The 21,451-nt window shown below is 50.4% G+C and overlaps 3 protein-coding genes across 3 annotated transcripts; 2 read left to right on the forward strand and 1 right to left on the reverse strand.

The window, feature by feature from the left end:
• Positions 1–14,564: 14,564 nt before the first annotated feature.
• Positions 14,565–15,212, forward strand: LOC122373996 (late histone H1-like). The gene has a single exon (XM_043352489.1). It carries the CDS (start codon positions 14,588–14,590, stop codon positions 15,152–15,154), a length of 567 nt encoding a protein of 188 aa, XP_043208424.1. The 5' UTR covers positions 14,565–14,587; the 3' UTR covers positions 15,155–15,212.
• A 2,770-nt stretch (positions 15,213–17,982) lies between these two features.
• LOC122373998 (histone H2B) lies at positions 17,983–18,542 on the reverse strand. Its single transcript, XM_043352492.1, has one exon. The coding sequence runs from the start codon at positions 18,481–18,483 to the stop codon at positions 18,112–18,114; it is 372 nt and encodes a 123-aa protein (XP_043208427.1). The 5' UTR covers positions 18,484–18,542; the 3' UTR covers positions 17,983–18,111.
• Positions 18,543–18,629: 87 nt separating this feature from the next.
• Positions 18,630–19,116, forward strand: LOC122373999 (histone H2A). Its single transcript, XM_043352493.1, has one exon. It carries the CDS (start codon positions 18,689–18,691, stop codon positions 19,058–19,060), a length of 372 nt encoding a protein of 123 aa, XP_043208428.1. The 5' UTR covers positions 18,630–18,688; the 3' UTR covers positions 19,061–19,116.
• Positions 19,117–21,451: the final 2,335 nt, after the last annotated feature.

The following is a 21,451-nucleotide window of genomic DNA, read 5'->3' on the forward strand; positions in this document are numbered from 1 at the left end:
GTAACTTTTGGCAATTTCTAGAACTTTGAACAGAAGGTTATCCATTAAATATATTACATAAATCTTTCACCAGAGTGCTTCGTCATCTAATCAAGGTCACTTTATGATGTCCGTGAAATTAGCGTCAGCAACACGCAACGATACAGCGTCGGATTCAGAATCGCTTCAAAACTATACTCATTGGGGGACGGGAGCAAGAATATACCTTTATTTAGCCCTAGCTCTTACCCCTTACCCCTTAATCGGCCCTTAAAAGAAGGGGCGTCAAAAGTACCTCAAGGGTTCGTCTGATCGCCAAAATAAGGGCGGCAATCGATTCCTCGGGTCAATATCTAGCCGCAGCCTTGGGTTCCAGATGTGTGCATCTTACCCCTTACCCCTTAATCGGCCCTTAAAAAAGGGGCGCGTCAAAAGTACCTCAAGGGTTCGTCTGATCGCCAAAATAAGGGCGGCAATCGATTCCTCGGGTTAATATCTATCCGCAGCCTCGGGTTCCATGTGTGCATCTTACCTCTTACCCCTTAATCGGCCCTTAAAGGAAGGGGCGCGTCAAAAGTGCCTCAAGAGTTCGTCTCATCGCCAAAATAAGGGCGGCAATCGATTCCTCGGGTCAATGTCAATATCTAGCCGCAGCCTCGGGTTCCAGATGTGTGCATCTTACCCCTTACCCCTTAATCGGCCTTTAAAAGAAGGGACGCGTCAAAAGTGCCTCAAGAGTTCGTCTGATCGCCAAAAAAAGGGCGGCAATCGATTCATCGGGTCAATATCTAACCGCAGCCTCGGGTTCCAGATGTGTGCATCTTACCCCTTACCCCTTAATCGGCCCTTAAAGGAAGGGGCGCGTCAAAAGTGCCTCAAGGGTTCGTCTGATCGCCAAAATAAGGGCGGCAATCGATTCCTCGGGTCAATATCTAGCCGCAGCCTCGGGTTCCAGATGTGTGCATCTTACCCCTTACCCCTTAATCGGCCCTTAAAAGAAGGGGCGCGGCAAAAGTACCTCAAGGGTTCGTCTGATCGCCAAAATAAGGGCGGCAATCGATTCCTCGGGTCAATATCTAGCCGCAGCCTCGGGTTCCAGATGTGTGCATCTTACCCCTTACCCCTTAATCGGCCCTTAAAAGAAGGGGCGCGGCAAAAGTACCTCAAGGGTTCGTCTGATCGCCAAAATAAGGGCGACAATCGATTCCTCGGGTCAATATCTAGCCGCAGCCTCGGGTTCCAGATGTGTGCATCTTACCCCTTACCCCTTAATCGGCCCTTAAAGGAAGGGGCGCGTCAAAAGTGCCTCAAGGGTTCGTCTGATCGCCAAAATAAGGGCGGCAATCGATTCCTCGGGTCAATATCTAGCCGCAGCCTCGGGTTCCAGATGTGTGCATCTTACCCCTTACCCCTTAATCGGCCCTTAAAGGAAGGGGCGCGTCAAAAGTGCCTCAAGGGTTCGTCTGATCGCCAAAATAAGGGCGGCAATCGATTCCTCGGGTCAATATCTAGCCGCAGCCTCGGGTTCCAGATGTGTGCATCTTACCCCTTACCCCTTAATCGGCCCTTAAAAGAAGGGGCGCGGCAAAAGTACCTCAAGGGTTCGTCTGATCGCCAAAATAAGGGCGGCAATCGATTCCTCGGGTCAATATCTAGCCGCAGCCTCGGGTTCCAGATGTGTGCATCTTACCCCTTACCCCTTAATCGGCCCTTAAAGGAAGGGGCGCGTCAAAAGTGCCTCAAGGGTTCGTCTGATCGCCAAAATAAGGGCGGCAATCGATTCCTCGGGTCAATATCTAGCCGCAGCCTCGGGTTCCAGAAGTGTGCATCTTACCCCTTACCCCTTAATCGGCCCTTAAAAGAAGGGGCGCGGCAAAAGTACCTCAAGGGTTCGTCTGATCGCCAAAATAAGGGCGGCAATCGATTCCTCGGGTGAATATCTAGCCGCAGCCTTGGGTTCCAGATGTGTGCATCTTACCCCTTACCCCTTAATCGGCCCTTAAAAGAAGGGGCGCCTCAAAAGTGCCTCAAGGGTTCGTCTGATCGCCGAAATAAGTGTCGCAATCGATTCATCGGGTCAATATCTAGCCGCAGCCTCAGGTTCAAAAAGGCCGATAAAGGGGTAAGGGGTAAGATGCACACATCTTGAACCCGAGGCTGCGGATAGATATTGACCCGAGGAATCGATTGCGACCCTTATTTTGGCGATCAGACAAACGCTTGAGGCACTTTTGACGCGCCCCTTCCTTTAAGGGCTGATTGAGGGGTAAGGGATAGGATGCACACATCTGGAACCCGACGCTGCGGCTAGATATTCACCCGAGGAATCGATTGCCGCCCTTATTTTCGCGATCAGACGAACCCTTGAGGCACTTTTGACGCGCCCCTTCCTTTAAGGGCCGATTAAGAGGTAAGGGGTAAGATGCACACATCTGGAACCCGACGCTGCGGCTAGATATTCACCCGAGAAATCGATTGCCGCCCTTATTCTGGCGATCAGACGAACCCTTGAGGCACTTTTGACGCGCCCCTTCCTTTAAGGGCCGATTAAGAGGTAAGGGGTAAGATGCACACATCTGGAACCCGACGCTGCGGCTAGATATTGACCCGAGAAATCGATTACCGCCCTTATTCTGGCGATCAGACGAACCCTTGAGGCACTTTTGACGCGCCCCTTCCTTTAAGGGCCGATAAAGGGGTAAGGGGTAGGGTGCACACATCTGGAACCCAAGGCTGCGGCTAGATATTCACCCGAGGAATCGATTGCCGCCCTTATTTTGGCGATCAGACGAACCCTTGAGGCACTTTTGACGCGCCCCTTCCTTTAAGGGCCGATAAAGGGGTAAGGGGTAGGGTGCACACATCTGGAACCCAAGGCCGCGGCTAGATATTGACCCGAGAAATCGATTACCGCCCTTATTTTGGCGATCAGACGAACCCTTGAGGCACTTTTGACGCGCCCCTTCCTTTAAGGGTCAATTAAAGGGTAAGGGGTAAGAGCTAGGGCTAAATAAAGGTCATATTCTTGCTCCCCGTCCCCCAATTGACCTGATATGAGTTTTTGAAGTGATTCTGAATCCGAAGCTGTATTCGTTGCTGTTGCTGACGTTAACTTCACGGACATCAATAAACGTGACCTTGATTAGTTTCAACCTTGGCGCCGGCGGAGAAGGTGTAAGCCAGCGCTACCGTTACCGGGTAGGGTAGGGTAGGTTAGTGTAGGGTAGTGTAGGGGTAGGGTAGGGTAGGGTAGGGCAGGGTAGGGTAGGGTATAGGGTAGGTTAGGGTAATGTAAGGGTAGGGTAGGGTAGGGTAGGGTAGGGTAGGGTAGGGTAGGGTAGGGCAGGGTAGGGTAGGGTATAGGGTAGGTTAGGGTAATGTAAGGGTAGGGTAGGGTAGGGTAGGGGGTAGGGGTAGGGTAGGGTAGGGCAGGACAGGGCAGGGTAGGGTAGGGTAGGGTAGGGGTAGGGTAGTGTAGGGTAGGGTAGGGTAGGGTAGGGTAGGGTAGGGTAGTGTAAGGGTAGGGTAGGGTAGTGTAAGGGTAGGGTAGGGTATAGGGTAGGTTAGGGTAATGTAAGGGTAGGGTAGGGTAGGGTAGGGTAGGGTAGGGGTAGGGGTAGGGTAGGGTAGGGCAGGACAGGGCAGGGTAGGGTAGGGTAGGGGTAGGGTAGTGTAGGGTAGGGTAGGGTAGGGTAGGGTAGGGTAGGGTAGTGTAAGGGTAGGGTACGGTAGTGTAAGGGTAGGGTAGGGTAGGGTAGGGTTGAATTGAGTAACATCCTAACTTACAAAGGGCTCGAACAACTCGCATGCATCACCATCATGCTTTACAGTTCAATCAAAAGCAGTTACCCAGTTCTACACAAATAATACCAATAAAAATGCAAGTTTCTACACCCAAACTAATGCATCCGTTAATCATGCATATCAAAACATACAGTTATCGCGTAAACCTGTATTCTAGTTATCACTAATAGATAATTAATTAATCTGCAATCGCAGATTGCAGGCAAAAGTAAATCAAATAAGTTCAGGTTAAGTGATTATGCATTAGATACATAACCACTTAACCTGAACCCTCGCCGGCACAGGCCATTTAACGTCCTTCGACTGCACAAGGAGGGTTGGTACGACCCCCACTTCCCCCTCGCGTTTGGCCCCTGCAATCATCAACTATCGAAACCGTGGTTTCAAACGCCGGCGAGGTTTTGGATTAGTTTCGCCCGTAACCTCTCCTAAGACATTGCCTACGGCACTGCACTGCTTCGCCACGAGAAACATGGTGGTGTCATTATTCATAGTTGAATGGCATTTGTTGGACAGCATGCTTGTAATATTTGTGCGTTTTGTTTTTCCCCCACCCCAAAAAAAAAAAAAAAAACAAATATTAATCAATCATACACACAAAGGCAAAACAAAATTGGCCGGGCTCGGGCTGCCTGCGGACAGCCACGGCGACGAGCTGTAATCCGTTGCATCCGTCGACCGCGATAGTCGACGGTTTCATGCTCACGTGGCCCGACTAGACGAGCCGTTTGACGCGCTGGGGCGTGGCAGTGAGCCGGAACATCCGGGAGCTCTGGCCGCGCCTCACCCCTTACCCCACCCCCCGCGGTGCCAGTGGCAGGCAGACAGACACACAGACCGCAGACCGGGGACGGTGTGAGCGCCCTTGGCTCAGGCAGGGGCGTTTTCAGCAGCAAAAAGATGGACATTCTCAACAACAGAAATGCGGTGCAGATCATTCAATGAGTGTCGGCTGTCTTATTCGTAATTTTCCTCTCACCAGCTTCGGAGTCTCACAGTCAATATGATTCGCCGAATTTCCCGATGGTACCTTGTTGATTTGGTGAGTTGGGTGAGAGGAAAATTGAGAATAAGACAGCTGACATTCCAATTAGCAGATGGGCCGAGTGATTTTTCAATCAACCCAATCAAAAACAGTTTGTTTCGGAACTAAGCTTCATCGATCACCGTGAATGGCATTTGCCGAATTTGCCGATGATACATGAACGTGTTTGGTTTTTGGTCTCTACCACGGTTTTCAATCAGCTATATTTGCAAAGAAATAAGCATAAATGTTTGTTGCGGCGATGTCAGATTGCTTCATAAGTGGCAGGGAAAGTCATTTTTGGAGCCCTTTTAGGCAAGTCATCACTCAACTTCGGACATGCCCGTAATCCCGAGACAAAAAGGCATCTTCCGCAACATCTCATAACTTGGTATTGAAAAAAGAAATTGTTACATGTGAATTTTTGTTGAAGATAAAGTGCTTAAGTTAAAAAAGGTGTGGGACAGCAAAGTACAAGTGAGAGGCATGCTCGTGCCATAAAAATATTTCAAAACAGATAGTTGATGTTTTAGATATTTGACATTCCATATTCTTATGTAGCAATCTGACGCAGATTGCACCAACAGGGGACGGTCACCTACAAGAAAAGTATGAATGGGAAGGAAACAAAACTTAGCCTACAGCTATAGCAGACAAAGGTTTACATAGCCCTACAAACAGTTTTCTGAAATCGATTTTCTTATGTAGCATATGAGGCGCAGGAACCGACCGTCGTGAGACAGGTTAGTTTTACCCTACTGATGATGGGTGAGCTGGGTTTAGACCGTCGTGTGTCAGGCATGTGTCTGAGGAAAAGATTCGTATCGTCACGGTATGGCCTTATGTAGCATTTTAACATTGATCTGCATGCATATGCCACTATGAAGCATCTGCAAATTCGATGCAGGTTGCTACATAAGGTGCAGATGCTACCTTATGTAGCAAATGCAGATGCAGATGAATACGCAGGTGCTACTATGTAGCATTTTTTTGTGCTACATAAGGACTCGGAGCAGATGTGCTACATTAGGGATTGTCAGCCCGGGCGATACCAGGGTGATATGTCAGGTTATGCTACATAAGCGCATCTGATGCTCGTTTTGCTACATTGTCAGACTGCTACATGATGGTAACTTCAGATGTGCAGTTGGATCAGGCCTGCAAGCAGATTGCTACATAACAGATTTAAAATTTTTCAGCGGTTCAACCATCTGCCTCTGCTTTGCTACATAGTGGACTTAATTTTTCAGCGATTCGGCCATCTGCCTCTGCTTTGCTACATAGAAAAAGTACCATTGCAGATTGCTACATAGCGGACTTGGACGAAATGAAGCCTCGGCAGATGCTACTTATGGGACTTGTATTATACTGACGTGTATTGAACGTTTGGTGACGTTCATTGAACGTGTATTGACGCGTATTTAACGGCCGCCGCAACACGAAGCCGTGCGGCCGCCACTCACTAACGCTACTGAAAACACATACGGCGCCGGGCAGCGCGGCGTCGTATACAGCCGGCCGCGCGACGACCAGTGGTTTTACGCTTGTCACCTACCGGGAATGTCTGAGGCAGCGTGGCACGGCAACCGGCGTTTACTATCGACTTGTATTGTGTGTATTGTTGATTTATATGGTATTGCCAGTATTGTATTGATGGGCTTCAACACATGTTCGACGAGAGACCGCCGTGTCGGCCTCCGCAACACGAAGCCGTGCGGCCGCCACTGACTAACGCTACTGAAAAATTTGCCATAATTTGTTCGACCCCTAAGATGAAATAATGAGCGTGTAGGAAACTCTATTATGTACGGAACCCGCGTCAGTCAGAGTTGCTGGATTACTTCCCTAATCTCCAAAAATCGGTCAAAGTTGACAGGGTAACGAAGCCTTTTAATGTACGCATGTGGCAGGTCACCAATAATCACAATGATGACTTGAGCGGTGAGACCTGGTTGAATTGGTGAGTTGGGCGAGAGGAAAATTGAGAATAAGGCAGCTGACATTCCTATTAGCAGATGCTCTGAGGGATTCTTCAGTCAAACTATTCAAACACAGTTTGTTTCGGAACTGAAACTTGCCGATCACCGCCAATGGGCTTTGCCGACTTTGCCGACTTTGCCGAACGTGTTTGGTTTTTGGTCTCTAACTTTGCCATAATTTGTTCGACCCCTAAGATGAAATAATGAGCGTGTAGGACACTCAATTATGTACGGAACCCGCGTCAGTCAGTGTTGCTAGATTACTTCCCTAATCTCCAAAAATCGGTCAAAGTTGACAGAGTAACGAACCTTTTAACACGCGTAGTGGAAGGGGGCACCCCTCCTGTTTTTCGCTAAAAACTCGCGCCGCAAACCTAATATTGATGTGAAATTTCAGCTACCTGTGCAGAATTGAATTGCAGATCTTCTCGTGCAAGAAATAAGAAAATCGGCTCACAACTTTTCTACTAATAGCGGTGTAAAGTCAAACATCCGGCCACTGCCAGCCGTTGCGCGCGCGCCGCCCGCCTGAATTGTAGACTGTGCCGGGGCGGGATGGTCCCGTCTTTACATCGCGCTCGTTACCGCTGATTACATTGGATTCGCTTAAGATTTTGTGTGAAGACTAAGAAATGTACAAGCAATCTTCTGGTCCATAAATTTTGAAAATCGGCAGATAAAAATTTGAATTATGAGTGTGTAAACACAAAATTGTGATTGCCGCGTTTCCCGCGTCGGCCGCCGATCCCGCTCCAGCCGGCGACATCTTACCCTTAGCAGGCAACTAACTGCCATATTTATTGTTGGATTAACTAGAAATTCACCATACATAATCACAATCAGTCTGTCTGAGCTGTCAGTCTGTCAATCCTTACGGTGTCCGGGAGTTGTCCCGTGTTGAGTCAAATTAAGCCGCAACTGAGCATCCTTCATAATCCGTGATCCCGGTATGGCGGGAAACCTTAGCCAATCGGAGTGCCCAGATGGGTTGTCATGCCAACGGTTGCTTGGCAACGACTCAGAGTAGGGAGTCGGGGCTCCGGAGAGCTTGAGACAGCTTAGGACAGAGTGATGGGATGTCTTCTCGTAACGGCCAAAATACCCGCTATTTCCGCTAATGTCTACACCACGGGCCACCACAGGCGGAGCAGCGCCGCACACAGTGCAGCGAGCCGAAAGACCGTGGCGACCTCTGCAGTCCATATCGCCAACCACTAGCCAGACATCTGGCTGGGCTGAATGGCTCCACGGACGGTGGTGACCTCTGCAGTCCATATCGCCAACCAACCGTCGGACAGAGGGTGGACCGGGAGACGTAGAGGGATCTCTGGGCTCGGAGAGGACGCCTTCATATGGACGCAGTGTCTCTCCTTCCGAGTCCACGATCAACTTCCTGCGATCTTCTGCCATACGATCTTCTGCTCAGACTGCTTTACGATCTTTTGTCCGGTTACCGTTAAATGGAGAACCTACGCTCACCTAAAACGTCCTGCCACCTAGCATATATACTGAGAATTAGTATCTACCCAGAGGGAGTGATGATTAAATCAACAGCCTTCCAAGTAGGTTAGTTAGGTGCTGCCACCTAGCGGACATACTGAGAATTAGTGCTCACCCAGAGGGAGCAGCGATTACATCGACCACTTTATAACGCCAAGGAGGTGCTGCCACCTACCGGCGGTACTCCAAACTAGTGGTTGACCAGAGGGAGCGGTGGTTTGCTTCAATGTTGGTTGATACAGGGCCGCCCGGAGAGTGCCCTGCTACCTACCGGCGGTACTCCGAACCAGTGGTTGACCAGAGGGAGCGGTGGTTTGCTTCAATGTTGATACAGGACCGCCCGGAGAGTGCCGACTCCTTATGAATATATATATATGTATATAGCAACTGAGCATCCTTCATAATCCGTGATCCCGGTATGGCGGGAAACCTTAGCCAATCGGAGTGCCCAGATGGGTTGTCATGCCAACGGTTGCTTGGCAACGACTCAGAGTAGGGAGTCGGGGGGGGGGGGGTGGGACTAAATGCTTACTTCGAAATCTAAGCTACGTTGCGGCATTGGCGGTTATGTGCGGCGTGTATGCCGCATTATTAGTAAGAGGCGACCACTAAATTAAAGACTCAAACGCTCCGACCGGTTCTCAATGAATAACACTGCATACCAAAAATGCCAACCGCTCTCGTCATAAGATATTCAGCTTTAAATAACTAGGTTATCTACATCATCATTTTGAACCAAATTAATACTTTCAACTTAACTCACTCATTCCTTCCTTTGTTGTCTCCAAACAGTCGTTCGATTGTCTGGAAATCGTATGCTAAATCCCGTACCTGTATGCGACTGGTGCATATAAAGGCCGATAAAAGAATTTGAATGGGCTCTGGCATGCGATTTCCTGGCTACCCAAAAAAGTCTGTTTCAGTCTTGCTATCAAAACATGACCTCGCCCGCACAGGGGGGGCGGGGGGTGGATGCAACCCCCCTAAGGTTTTTCGCGAATAACTCGCTTAAAAAGCGGCTGATCGCGACGAAACTTTCAGTACCCTCGCATTGATCAATTTAACACCCATCCTGAAAATTTCATGACCCTGACCCAAATGACCTTTGACCTGTGACCTACTTTTCGAGACCATGTTTGGCCGGAACCGCGATTCAGCGTATGTCGGCTCGCATTAGCAGCGCGTTTGCAGTCTTTTCGTGGTTTCAAGCGTTCAAACATGTGATATGATGTTGCCCCCATGCATTAGGGTGGGTGTCAAGGTCACCTGAAGGTCAGGTCAGGTCATTGACCTTTGGTGACCTCGGTTCACTTTTTCGAGTTTGACATGTTTCTAGGTCAGTTTTTTCGAGCTGAATTCGAATTAAGCAACCACATGAACGTTAGTACAAAGTAGTTTTGGTGCCTTCGTAACATGTTACGAGGCTGTCAGAGGCGGTTGACACCTACTACAAATACCTGGCAGGACCTCTACTGGTTGACCTGACCTGACCTAACCCGACCTGGCCTAAATGAATGAAGACATCATCTGTGATCAAAACTAGCATGATATTCGTGATCAGCACCCCGAAAAACCCCATAGCAGCCACACTACGACGTTCTAACAGGTCCCAATTTTCCCGCCTTTTGGGTCATTGACCTGACCTGGAAGGTCAACCGATAACCTAGGACCTTAAAATTGGGTATCATCGGCTTTCTCTCGTCACGGGCAACACGCTCGTTTTTTCCGCGAAGCTCTAGCTTGATCAGGAGCGAAACGGCAAGGGGTTATACCTTATACGTTCGCGGCTGAGTATTAATTTGGTTCAAAACAATGATGTAGATAAGTTAGTTATTTAAATCTAAATATCCTATGACGAGAGCGATGGACATTTTTGGTATGCAGTGTTATCCATTGAAAACAGGTCGAAGCTATTGAATTTTTAATTTAGTGGTCGCCGCTTACTAATCATGCGGCATACACGCCGCACATAACCGCCAATGCCGCAACGCAGCTTAGATTTCGAAGTAAGCATTTAGTCTCACCCCTTCCGAGTCCCCACAATGCTTTATGCTTAGGCCTTTATGCTTAAGCAAGTCAACATAATGAAAACCCTCGCCGGACCTATTGGTTTTCTACATACGCGCCGGCCAAGGGGGGGAGGGGGCGGGTGCGAAATGGGTACGACCCCCCCCCCCCCCTCGCCGTATCGTCCCGGATACGGTCGATTACACGCCTTTACACGCTTTACACGTCGATTACACGCTCTTCATTCTTATAATAAAAAGTCGCAGTGCATGCATCCAGCATTCAAGGGTAAAATATTTTTACCCCGACCGCCTCAGGCGATCACGTGTTGTCACCCACATGGCCGCAGCTGCCTCTCCGTTCTTAAAGGAAATAGTTCACTTTTTAACATGGGTTTTGAACTGGAATAGCAGTTCCGTAGCCTGGGCTGAGACGAGCATAAATCAGGAGCTTTTACAGCCCAACGATCACCCTAGGCAAAGATATTCTATTTCTCGTCCCGAAAAAGGTGTCGATGTGTGCCTTGCATATATTCGCATCCAGTATGAAAAGAGCATGGGTACCGAAAATTCTTCAGAAACTAGAGAAATTATCTACGAGAACTCTAGAGAAATTCTCGTACTGATCAATAAGGACATTCAGCAGCAGCAGATCGCCCAAATGCCGGTGGCCGCGATAATTTCTCTAGTTTCTGAAGAATTTCGGGACCCATGCTCTTTTCATACTGGATCGCCTGTGCCTTACAGAAACTGAAAAGTTCTTCCTATATCAAAATATAGAAAATAATCTTTTGTTATAAATAGGTTTTATTTTCTTTGCTGATCATTTTGAACATAAAAAATCATAAATCCATTGCAAAAAAAATAATTTCGTGAAAGTGAACTATTTCCTTTAAATGTGTCTTGCGGTGCAGTATCACCCCTGGTGCGGACGGCTAGTGTCATCTGGGGAGCGAGGTTAGAACTAGCATGCGCCACCTGAGCGACGAGGTGTCACTGCGGGCGGTGGCTCGTGCCTATACGGGCGCTGGGAAAGGCTGGCATGGGGCACAGACACGTCTTAAAGGGACCCTCCCACCTTAATGCCTTAAATCGGAAATATAGCGCAGATATCTAACGATTTTTAAATGTTTGACTAAAACGTTTTGTAGCACGCGGTGGTATATGCTGCTTTGCGCGCAATAAGTGCCGCACTTTCAGCTACCAAACTATTGCTTCCAAATAAAGTCGCTAGGAACAGCGGAGATCCCAAAAAGTAAGCAAAAGTAAAAGTCTAATATCTTGAAAAATGAAAACCGGTGAATATTTTTCGGTGAAATTTGGTAGATATTCGTTTTCGCTCTTTCTGAACCGAGCGACATCACTTTCATGCCATTTCATAAACTTTTTTGAAGGTGGGAACTGGGAGGGTCCCTTTAACATAGCACAAGTAAGTCACAGTAATTGGTATATTGTCACACGAATGCAGCACGAACACAGATACGGCCGATTAGACGGCCGGCAGCGGGCAGCCGCTGCCAATATTCTTCAGGATAAGGTTGGGGCCGCTGTCGCCTGGCTGTCAGCTGTTGTGCCAGGCGGTCGTGCCGGTGGGCGGTAGCGGTATTCCAGAATTCCATTATTTACCTAATTGCTTTGCTTTTAAAGGGGTTTAAATAATAGACGATTCCGGGCTTGTCTCGTGAGGTTGTTATCATAATTAGGAGACGTTTGTTATTAATCTTACCGAGACCGTAGCATTTCAATGCAACAAATTCAGACGATCGTTCCCTAGTAGCACACAACATTGACTTCTATGGTGTATTTAGCGGAATGCCCTTCATGGTCACATCTCGGTCACCCTTATAATAGGTACTCGCGAAAACATACCTTTACCGAAGAATAATCGGAAACCGGTACAGAAAGGGCGAGGAGCCTGTTTCCGAATATTCTCACGGAAACATTCCTTTACCGAAGAATAGCCGGAAAACAGTACAGAAAGGGCGAGGAGCCTGTTTCCGAATATTCTCACGGAAACATTCCTTTACCGAAGAATAGCCGGAAAACAGTACAGAAAGGGCGAGGAGCCAGTTTCCGAATATTCTCACGGTAACATTCCTTTACCGAAGAATAGCCGGAAAACAGTACAGAAAGGGCGAGGAGCCTGTTTCCGAATATTCTCACGGAAAAATACCTTTACCGAAGAATAGTCGGAAAACGGTACAGAAAGGGCGAGGAACCTGTTTCCGAATATTCTCACGGAAACATTCCTTTACCGAAGAATAGCCGGAAAACAGTACAGAAAGGGCGAGGAGCCAGTTTCCGAATATTCTCACGGTAACATTCCTTTACCGAAGAATAGCCGGAAAACAGTACAGAAAGGGCGAGGAGCCTGTTTCCGAATATTCTCACGGAAAAATACCTTTACCGAAGAATAGTCGGAAAACGGTACAGAAAGGGCGAGGAACCTGTTTCCGAATATTCTCACGCAAACATAACTTTACCGAAGAATAGTCGGAAAACGGTACAGAAAGGGCGAGGAACCTGTTTCCGAATATTCTCACGGGAAAAAGCTTTGATGGCCTATTTTTCGGAATGCCTTTTATGGTCACTTCTCGGTCACCCTTATAATTATCACGGAAACATACCTTTTCCGAAGACTCTTCGGGAAAACTACCAATCCCGTGGACTCCCATGGGAATTAGGCGGCATTATTGTAGGCATTTTTTATTCGGGTGCCACCGATGCCACTCAAGTGTCACGGTATGCAAGGCCCACCGGTCGTGCGATGTGCTCTTTCAGCAGAGACCGTACCGACTGGCATTTCGCGACCGCTGACCGTTTTAAAGACTGTACGGCCGGCAGCGGGCGGTCCGGTCCTCGCCTCCGGCTAATTGAGGGGGAGACCGCGACAGGGGACCGCGCGTCCCCTGTCCCGTTGTGTCGGCTCGCAGAGTGCGGACGGGTGTGTTGAGTGTGTTGTGTCCAGTGTCGTCTGACGTCTCCTCCTCCGACTATGAAGGTTTCCGCCAATTTCTGCTGTGTGACAATCAGAGCATTAATCCTAGTTATTGCAATGCTAGACCAAAAAACCGGCGCTGAAACGTTCACTTCAAAATGGCGGCGGTCACCATCGTCACTCATTTGCCAGCGGCAAAGGGGAAAAGTGCTGCTGGTAGCGTCATGTAGCGGGCCCAGGTAACGGTATATAAAAATAGATTCAGGGGACATGCGTGATGCTAAATGCACTTACGTAAGAATTTATCATCTAAGCTGAAAATGGCCTTTGTCTTAGTTCTTGGGCCGGAATTAAATAGCCGGCATTAACGTAACGTAAACGGAAGACCTGGCCAATTGCCAGCTATTAACTTTCCCCCTCCCCCGGCTATAGCCTCATGGCTTGCCGGGAGGACAAAAAAAAAAATTGAACTGAATGTACTTGAAGGCCCAATTTATTACCGCTGTTACATAGGAACCTCCGCTTTGTTACAGGAGTGCGAGGCTCGACGAGCGACTCAACCGCAAGATGGCGGAGACTGAGCGGCGGCCGACGACGTGTGACGTGATGTGTGAAGTGTAGCTGACTCAAAAAGGTGAAGAGCTGTGCATATATCTTGGAATTGCAGTTTTCCCCGAATATTGACTGTGACGGTGACGCTGGAATATTTTAGGTAGCTCTCTTTCTAACCGATGACTGTTACATGCGGGTTCCTGCGACGGTTGGCGGTTCTCTTCTGTCATCTTTGAGCGCGCTTCTGGCTTCACACGGCGCCTGGCAGCGCCATTGGCGTATCTGTCTGTCTCTGTCTGTCTGAAAACTGCACAGCACGCTTCTTTTTCAAAAGTCATCCTTGAAAACGACAGCTGCGAGCCAGGTTTGTCGTCCGTTTGCAGACATTTGTAGCTTGAAAGGAGCGCAATCGATGCGTTGTAGATCCCGTTGGCTCCGTTCGTCAGCCGGTCATCGCTGCTTGTATATTTGTGCCGATGAAATGATGCCACGTCGCCGGATCACTGCAGCAGCTCGCCAACAGTAACTTGAAAAACAACCTGACTGCGCTCGACGTAGTGGTCTACTCCAAATCGACGGCTGCCAAAGGGAAGAAAAGTGTTGGCGCCACCACAGCGTGCGTGACTGCTCACCGCAACGAGTCCCTGGAAGCATTAGGGCGCAAACAAATGTCACCATTGTCGAGATCAGGCTGCCGGTTATCAGTAAACTGTTGCGTCAGTCGTGTTTGTCCGGACTGAATCGTCTATGGCAGCTCTCTGGCTTTCCAGTAAGCGAAAATGACGATACCTGACGCCAGAAAAAGATGACCGAGTCTACCGCTGCCACCGCCCCTGCTGCTGGCGCCGCCAAGGCGGCCAAGGCAAAGGTGCCTCGCACCAAGCCGACGCACCCGCCCACCAACGAGATGGTCCAGGGAGCCATCAAAGGTCTGAAGGAGCGAGGAGGCTCGTCGCTGATCGCCATCAAGAAGTACATTGCAGCGAACTACAAGGTCGACGTTGAAAAGCTGGCGCCGTTCATCAAAAAGGCTCTCAAGACTGGCGTCACCAGCGGCGCCCTGGTGCAGACTAAAGGCAAGGGTGCCAGCGGATCGTTCAAGCTGTCTTCCGCTGCTGCCAAGCCGGCCAAGCCCGCCGCAAAGTCGCCTAAGAAGCCGGTGGCCGCGAAAAAGACACCAAAGAAGACTGCTGCCAAAAAGTCGGCGGACAAAAAGAAGACCGCCAAGTCTCCCGCCAAGGCCCAGAAGCCCAAGGCCAAGCCAACCAAAGCAAAGAAGGCCAAGTCGCCGGCGAAGAAGCCCAAGGCACCGAAGCCCAAAAAGACGGCTGCCAAAAAGCCTGCCGCCAAAAAGGCCCCGGCTAAGAAGTGAACGATGTGCCTGACCATTCCGCTGGCACATGTCAATGGCTCTTATCAGAGCCATCTAATCGTCTCGTCTTTGTCTTTTTAAGCACAGATGACATCTGGATCTCCCCACTCTCCTGGGAGACGACCATCCACTTCTCCTCGAAAAACTCTTCGCATTTCTGGCTGTTGCCGTTCAAGTGGCTGTTGCCGTTCAATGTGGCGAAGTGTAGCACGCTGCACCTGGGACCAACCAACCCGAGGAGTACATACGCCATCCAGGGGATTCCGCTGCAACAGACGAGCGTCGAGCGCGACCTGGGAGTTCTCGTGGACGAGCAGCTCAAGTTCCGAGAACAGGCTGCAGCTGCTGCATCGAGGGCCAACCGTGTACTCGGGCTTATCAAGCATGCTTTCTGTCAGTTAAACTGCAGCACACTACCACTTTTGTACAAGGCCATCGTAAGACCCATCCTCGAATATGGCAACCAGACCTGGGGTCCTTTTAACATGGCAGACAAGAAGCTCCTAGAACGCGTGCAGCGTAGGGCAACCAAACTCATCCCAGATCTTCAACACCGACCATACCAAGAAAGGCTACAAGTGCTGGGTCTGCCATCGCTGCAGTACCGCCGCAGAAGAGGTGACATGATCTCCATGTTCAACATGATGCACAGGAGGATTGGACTGGACAAGGAGAACTTCTTCAGCAAGCCTCGAGCCGCACAGACGAGGGGGCATCCATTGAAGGTGGCAAAACTTCAGGCTTCAACAAGGACACGCATCAACCACTTTACCACACGAGTCGTCAATGATTGGAACTCGTTGCCAGAGGACGTGGTGTGCGCCCCATCTGTGAATGCCTTCAAGCACAGATTGGACAAGCACTGGATTAACCTGGCATACGAGGCTCCAGATTGATGCAAGCCAGCCAGTGATCAAAAAGGTCATCCAATTCAAAAAGCTGGGAGCTCGTCAAGAGAGGATCGACCAGGCCACAGAGCCTTCCTAATCCTATCTTATCAGGTATCAGGTATCAGGTATTTCTCAAGGACGCGCAACTTCTCCACGAACTTCAACCCCCGGCCTGGCCTAGTGCCAGAAACTTCCTCCTCTCCTACATTCTTCTACGCCATTTTCTCTCCGCCGCGCCGTTGATTGTACGTGCTAATGATTGATCTTCCATTCTTGCTGTTGATGTTGTTCTTGTGATTTTTGTGATTATCGTTCGATGTTGTTCCCCCACCGCTTCTCATTCGCACTAATTGCTCCGTTGAATCGTCCATCTCGCCTAATCACCTGTGATTTACACGCGCGCTAACGGCGGCGGAGGCGCGGCACCGCGAACACTTAGGTGACTCCACATTGCGCGCTCCGATCACGTCGATTGGGCCGAGATCGTTGAGCGTCAACACCGACTGGGGGCTTAGCTTTTCCTGCTTGGCCTCCGGGCGCCCTTCTCGCGCGGAGTCACCTCCCTGTCCCTCTTCTTATCCCTCCTTGCATAGACGGTCTCCATATTACGCGCTCCGGTAAAGGCCCCGTGCAAACACTAACCGTCGCAGCGCCAACACCGACTGGAGGCTGAAGCTACATTAGCTTAAACGATACAGGTTTTTTCCCCGCGCTATTTTGGCTTCAGCGCGGGGTTTTTCCCTTTGCAATAGGCGCCGGGTTTTTCAGTTCATAGAACTTTTTCCCTGGCTATTACACCCCACAACCGAACACTGACACCTTGCACAAGTATGACTGTGTGTATGAATGTTAATAAATACATGAACCAATGTTGTGTTTGTGCAGCGAGAGAAGGCGGAGACTGCCGGAGACCCGTGTCCGTCGCCTCCAAAGTCCGCCAACAGCCCCATCTCAGCTCGCCTGGCGAGATACAGACAAATATACGAGGAAATGAGGGCGTATTTTGCTGCACAAGACCTTCCGCGGAGCCGCGACCCTCTGGATGATCCAGACCTGGCACCGTACCTCGTGCGCGGCGTAGATCGGTGCTAGGGTGTATCGTGTTATTCTAGAGTGTATGTATCGTGTAACTGTATCTATGTAGTGTGAATGGTAACAAATCTAAGTTACCGCGGTGTTAGCGGCCTATTCGCGAATGCGGTTACCGAGGTGCTACTGCCTCAGTCTGCGCTGCGTTCTCGTGCTGCCTTCTTGTGTTACAATGCAGTCTCCACTCGTAGCTGTTTAGAGTGTTCCCTACTGAGCGGTGGCGACTCATCCTTGCCGTTCGGATTGTTCTTTAGAACAGCAATAAATGTGATGTTGTGTTTTCGGTTCCAGCACCTTCTTTCGGCACTTCGGCAACAAGTAGGTACTACTCCGTTAGCTTTGCCGTTAGCTAAGTTTTGCATCCCGGCCAAAATTGCCGGTTTAACTGTCCCACCGCTCGAGACTGGCGCTAGGCTGGCCGAGCAAAAAAAAAAGGAATCGAAGCGATTCAAAACTGTTCCTTAACCCGCGCCCCGCTTGGGGAGGGCAGAAACTGCCCCCCCCCCCCTCCTCCCGATTTTCGCCAATAACTTTTTAACGCGTTACGCCAGCGACGTCAAACTTTCAGCACCTTCTTACACATCAATTTTACACGTTCCCTGAAAATTTGAGCGAAATCCGTCGGAAAAATGTTTTAGAAAATGACGTTTTAGTGACGTCATGTTCGCCTAAAAAACTTAAGATTTCAAACGCCGCTAGTAGCTGCCACCGCTACGTCCCTTATCATGCGGTACTGTTGCGATTTCGATAGCGACCATGGTAAGTGCAGATCAGCGTCTGCTTCAAGCCGACGACCCGATGCAACATTGACCTGGATGTAAACATCTGTGCTGGAAGTCCACTATTTGATTTATTGGTCTTGAAAAAGACCTATTTGTGCTGCTAGGAGCGGCACCGGCCGGCATGGGAGGCGATGAGCGATGATCAGTGATGAGATGAAGCGAGCGTCGACCGGCACCGGCTGCCAGGCCAGCCAGCTTACTTGCTGCTCGTGTACTTGGTGACGGCCTTGGTCCCCTCCGACACGGCATGCTTGGCAAGCTCACCGGGCAGGAGCAGGCGGACAGCAGTCTGAATCTCCCTAGAGGTGATTGTCGAGCGCTTGTTGTAGTGCGCCAGACGCGAGGCCTCGGCAGCAATACGCTCGAAGATGTCGTTGACAAAGGAGTTCATGATGCTCATGGCCTTCGACGAGATACCGGTGTCGGGGTGGACCTGCTTCAGCACCTTGTAGATGTAGATGCCGTACGATTCCTTCCTCTTGCGCTTACGCTTCTTATCTCCCTTGGAGATATTCTTCTGGGCCTTGCCGGCCTTCTTTGCGGCCTTTCCGCTAGTCTTCGGTGGCATGGCGGCGCTTCGAGTGCAATACACTGTTAACACGAAACGGGTATGGTATGGTGCTGGTATTTGAATTCGGTTGATAAAGCGTAATGGCGGTGGGTGAGAGTGGGTGAGCACCGGTGTCCGGCACCGCTACGTCCCTTTTTAAATCCAGGTGTGAACGCAAATACGGGATTGCACGTTTGTTGCTACATCTTGTTCACATACAGCCATGTCTGGACGCGGCAAGGGCGGCAAGGTGAAGGGAAAGGCCAAGTCCCGGTCCTCCCGGGCCGGACTTCAGTTCCCTGTCGGTCGTATCCATCGTCTCTTGCGTAAGGGAAACTATGCCGAGCGCGTCGGTGCCGGTGCCCCCGTGTACCTGGCTGCCGTCATGGAGTACCTGGCCGCTGAGGTGCTCGAGCTGGCCGGCAACGCTGCGCGCGACAACAAGAAGACCAGGATCATCCCTCGCCACCTGCAGCTGGCCATCCGCAACGACGAGGAGCTGAACAAGCTCCTGTCGGGCGTCACCATCGCCCAGGGCGGTGTGCTGCCAAACATCCAGGCGGTGCTCCTGCCCAAGAAGACCGAGAAGAAGTAAGCCTGCATCTGGCTCAGTCGACTCGAACCCTGTAACAGGCCTTTTTAAAGGCCACACAATACTAATGGAACTGGTCACAGGTCACTTTCATAACAACGCGCCGGCTTATCACGCTATCTGGGGAGCACCCAGAGCTGTTTCCGTTGGCGTGAACCGTTAACGCCCCGTGGGGGGGGGGAGGGTGAAACGGCCCCTCCCGTGGACCTATCAGCAATTTGAGCTTTCATTACATTAATTATTATTTTAAATTCCGAAATTCAAGTGCCTAATGGTATGATAGTGAGTGTACATAGCTATTCTAATGTGTAATGCCTGCCTGCCTATTCTAACGCCTATTGGACGCAACGTTTAATGCTAGTAAATGTAACGCTAACGGGTGCTTTATGCGAATTCTGTAATGTGATTTGCTTGCGAGTTTCGCAACGGTATTGATCGTAGGGGGCTTAATCCTTACCAAAAGGTGAACACAGATGACTGTGTTGGTCTCCTTTGCTTTCCCCCAGCATTCAGCGTTGGAATTGTGGGTTTACCGTCCCTCTTATTAAAGTTATCTAACTTTTTGTAGCTTCGTCAGGTTAGACGCGACGCGCGTGGCGATATCCGGCGGCCGCTGGCGGAACTACCGCGCACGGGCCTGGCGGCCGCCAGTGGAACTACTGCGCAGGTGGCAGCACCTGCCCGTGGAGAAGCGGCTGGCAATCGGCCGCCCCACTCCCCACCCCGCCCCCACCCAGCTGGCCGCCAGACCGTGGGAACGACTCGGCTCAGCGCTGCCGGCCGCTGGACGGGGAAACCCCGCCCCGCCGCCCGACACACTGCCGCCGGGCCGGCCGGTGGAATTTTCCAGCCGTCGGCCGGTGTTTATTTTTTCGAAGGAAGAGTTTGACGTACTTATATTTACAAATTCCACTCCCTCTCGGTCCCCACTAACCTGCATTTCTGGCGCGTCCGGGTTCATCCCGGTGAGGAAATCCGGGCGGTCCAGTACGGGCGAGACGCCGGCGCGCGGCGGCGCGGACGGCCCGTCACAACTCACATAAGGTACAGACGGGAGAGATCGACCACACTCCCGCGTAAAATAAAACGTATCTAAAAGCGTATCTTATCATCAAGGTCGCAAACACTCAGCTCGCAGTCCAACACACGGGTGGAAACTGACGCTAGCGTCTCAGGGCTCACTTCCGCCCCCCCCCTCCCAGTCTCCCCTCACTGCCACCCCATCCTGAACACCCCAGGGGTCTCCCCATAGCGTCACCCCCTCGCATTCCCGGCGGTCCCCTTACCGCCGCCCCGCCCTCCCACACCTCGGCGGCCGAGGCGGCCGGCCGGCCCGCCGCTTTCCGCCCAATGTCCTCATTTGATGATATCTAAATTTGGCGCTCTCCAGATCGCCAGAATTCTAGAAATGGCCGATGAGAATACGATTATATGTGTATTACATAATCCGTTGAGCAATGAGTGGAGTCAATTTGGACGTAACTATGTTCACAGTTGAATGGAAGCCAAATAAGCCGACGAGGGTCTCAATGTCTGAAAATCGCTAAATTTAAGCGCTTATCAAATACAAGAGGGTGAAGGGAAACAAACATAGCGGGACCCAGGTGGTCGACAAAGACCTTCTCGACACGTTGGCGAGGTTCTAAGGCGTCTAACATATACCCGGTGTGCGCCACGTCTGGCTGTTTCGGGTGTCCTCATATGAGGACACTGAGCGCTAATGGGTTCTCACATACAATCCTCACGAAAACATACCTTTATCGAAGAATAATCAGAGAAATGTACAGAAAGGGCAAGGTTTCCGAATATTCTTACGGAAATGTGTTTCTATGGTAAATTTGGCGGAATGCCTTTTATGGTGACATCTCTGTCTCCCTTATAAAACTCACGGGTCGGAAACATACCATTGCGAAACAAATATTCGGAACACAGCAGCGAAAAGAGACTGAGCCGCTTCCGAATTTTCTCACGGAAATACACTCTAATGGTGTATTTGGCGGGATGTCTTTCATGGTGACATCCCAGTCTCCAATAAAATCCTCACGGAAACATATCTTTGCGAAGAATACTTGGAACACAGCATCGGAAATGACACGGCGACGCTTCCGAATTTTTTTCACGGAAATATACTCATGTGATGTATCTGTCGGACTGTTTGTCATGGTCACATCTCAGTACCCAATGTAATCCTCACGGAAAGATACCTTCATCAGTAACGGGGCCAACCTATTGGCTGTCAGGGGCTCGAACGTGGTGAGCCGGAAGATGATTGTCGGTTCGGGGAGGGAGGGTCGGGGCAGAGGGGTGTGAGGAGACCCGAGGCGTGGCGCGGCAGAGAACTGAGAGCGCGGCCCGAGTCCAGGGAGGGGGGGGGGGAGGGGACCGGGCAAGGCC

Source organism: Amphibalanus amphitrite, unplaced genomic scaffold, assembly GCF_019059575.1.
Source record: "Amphibalanus amphitrite isolate SeventyFive unplaced genomic scaffold, NRLGWU_Aamphi_draft 001585F_arrow, whole genome shotgun sequence".
Classification (NCBI taxonomy): Eukaryota; Metazoa; Arthropoda; class Thecostraca; order Balanomorpha; family Balanidae; genus Amphibalanus; species Amphibalanus amphitrite.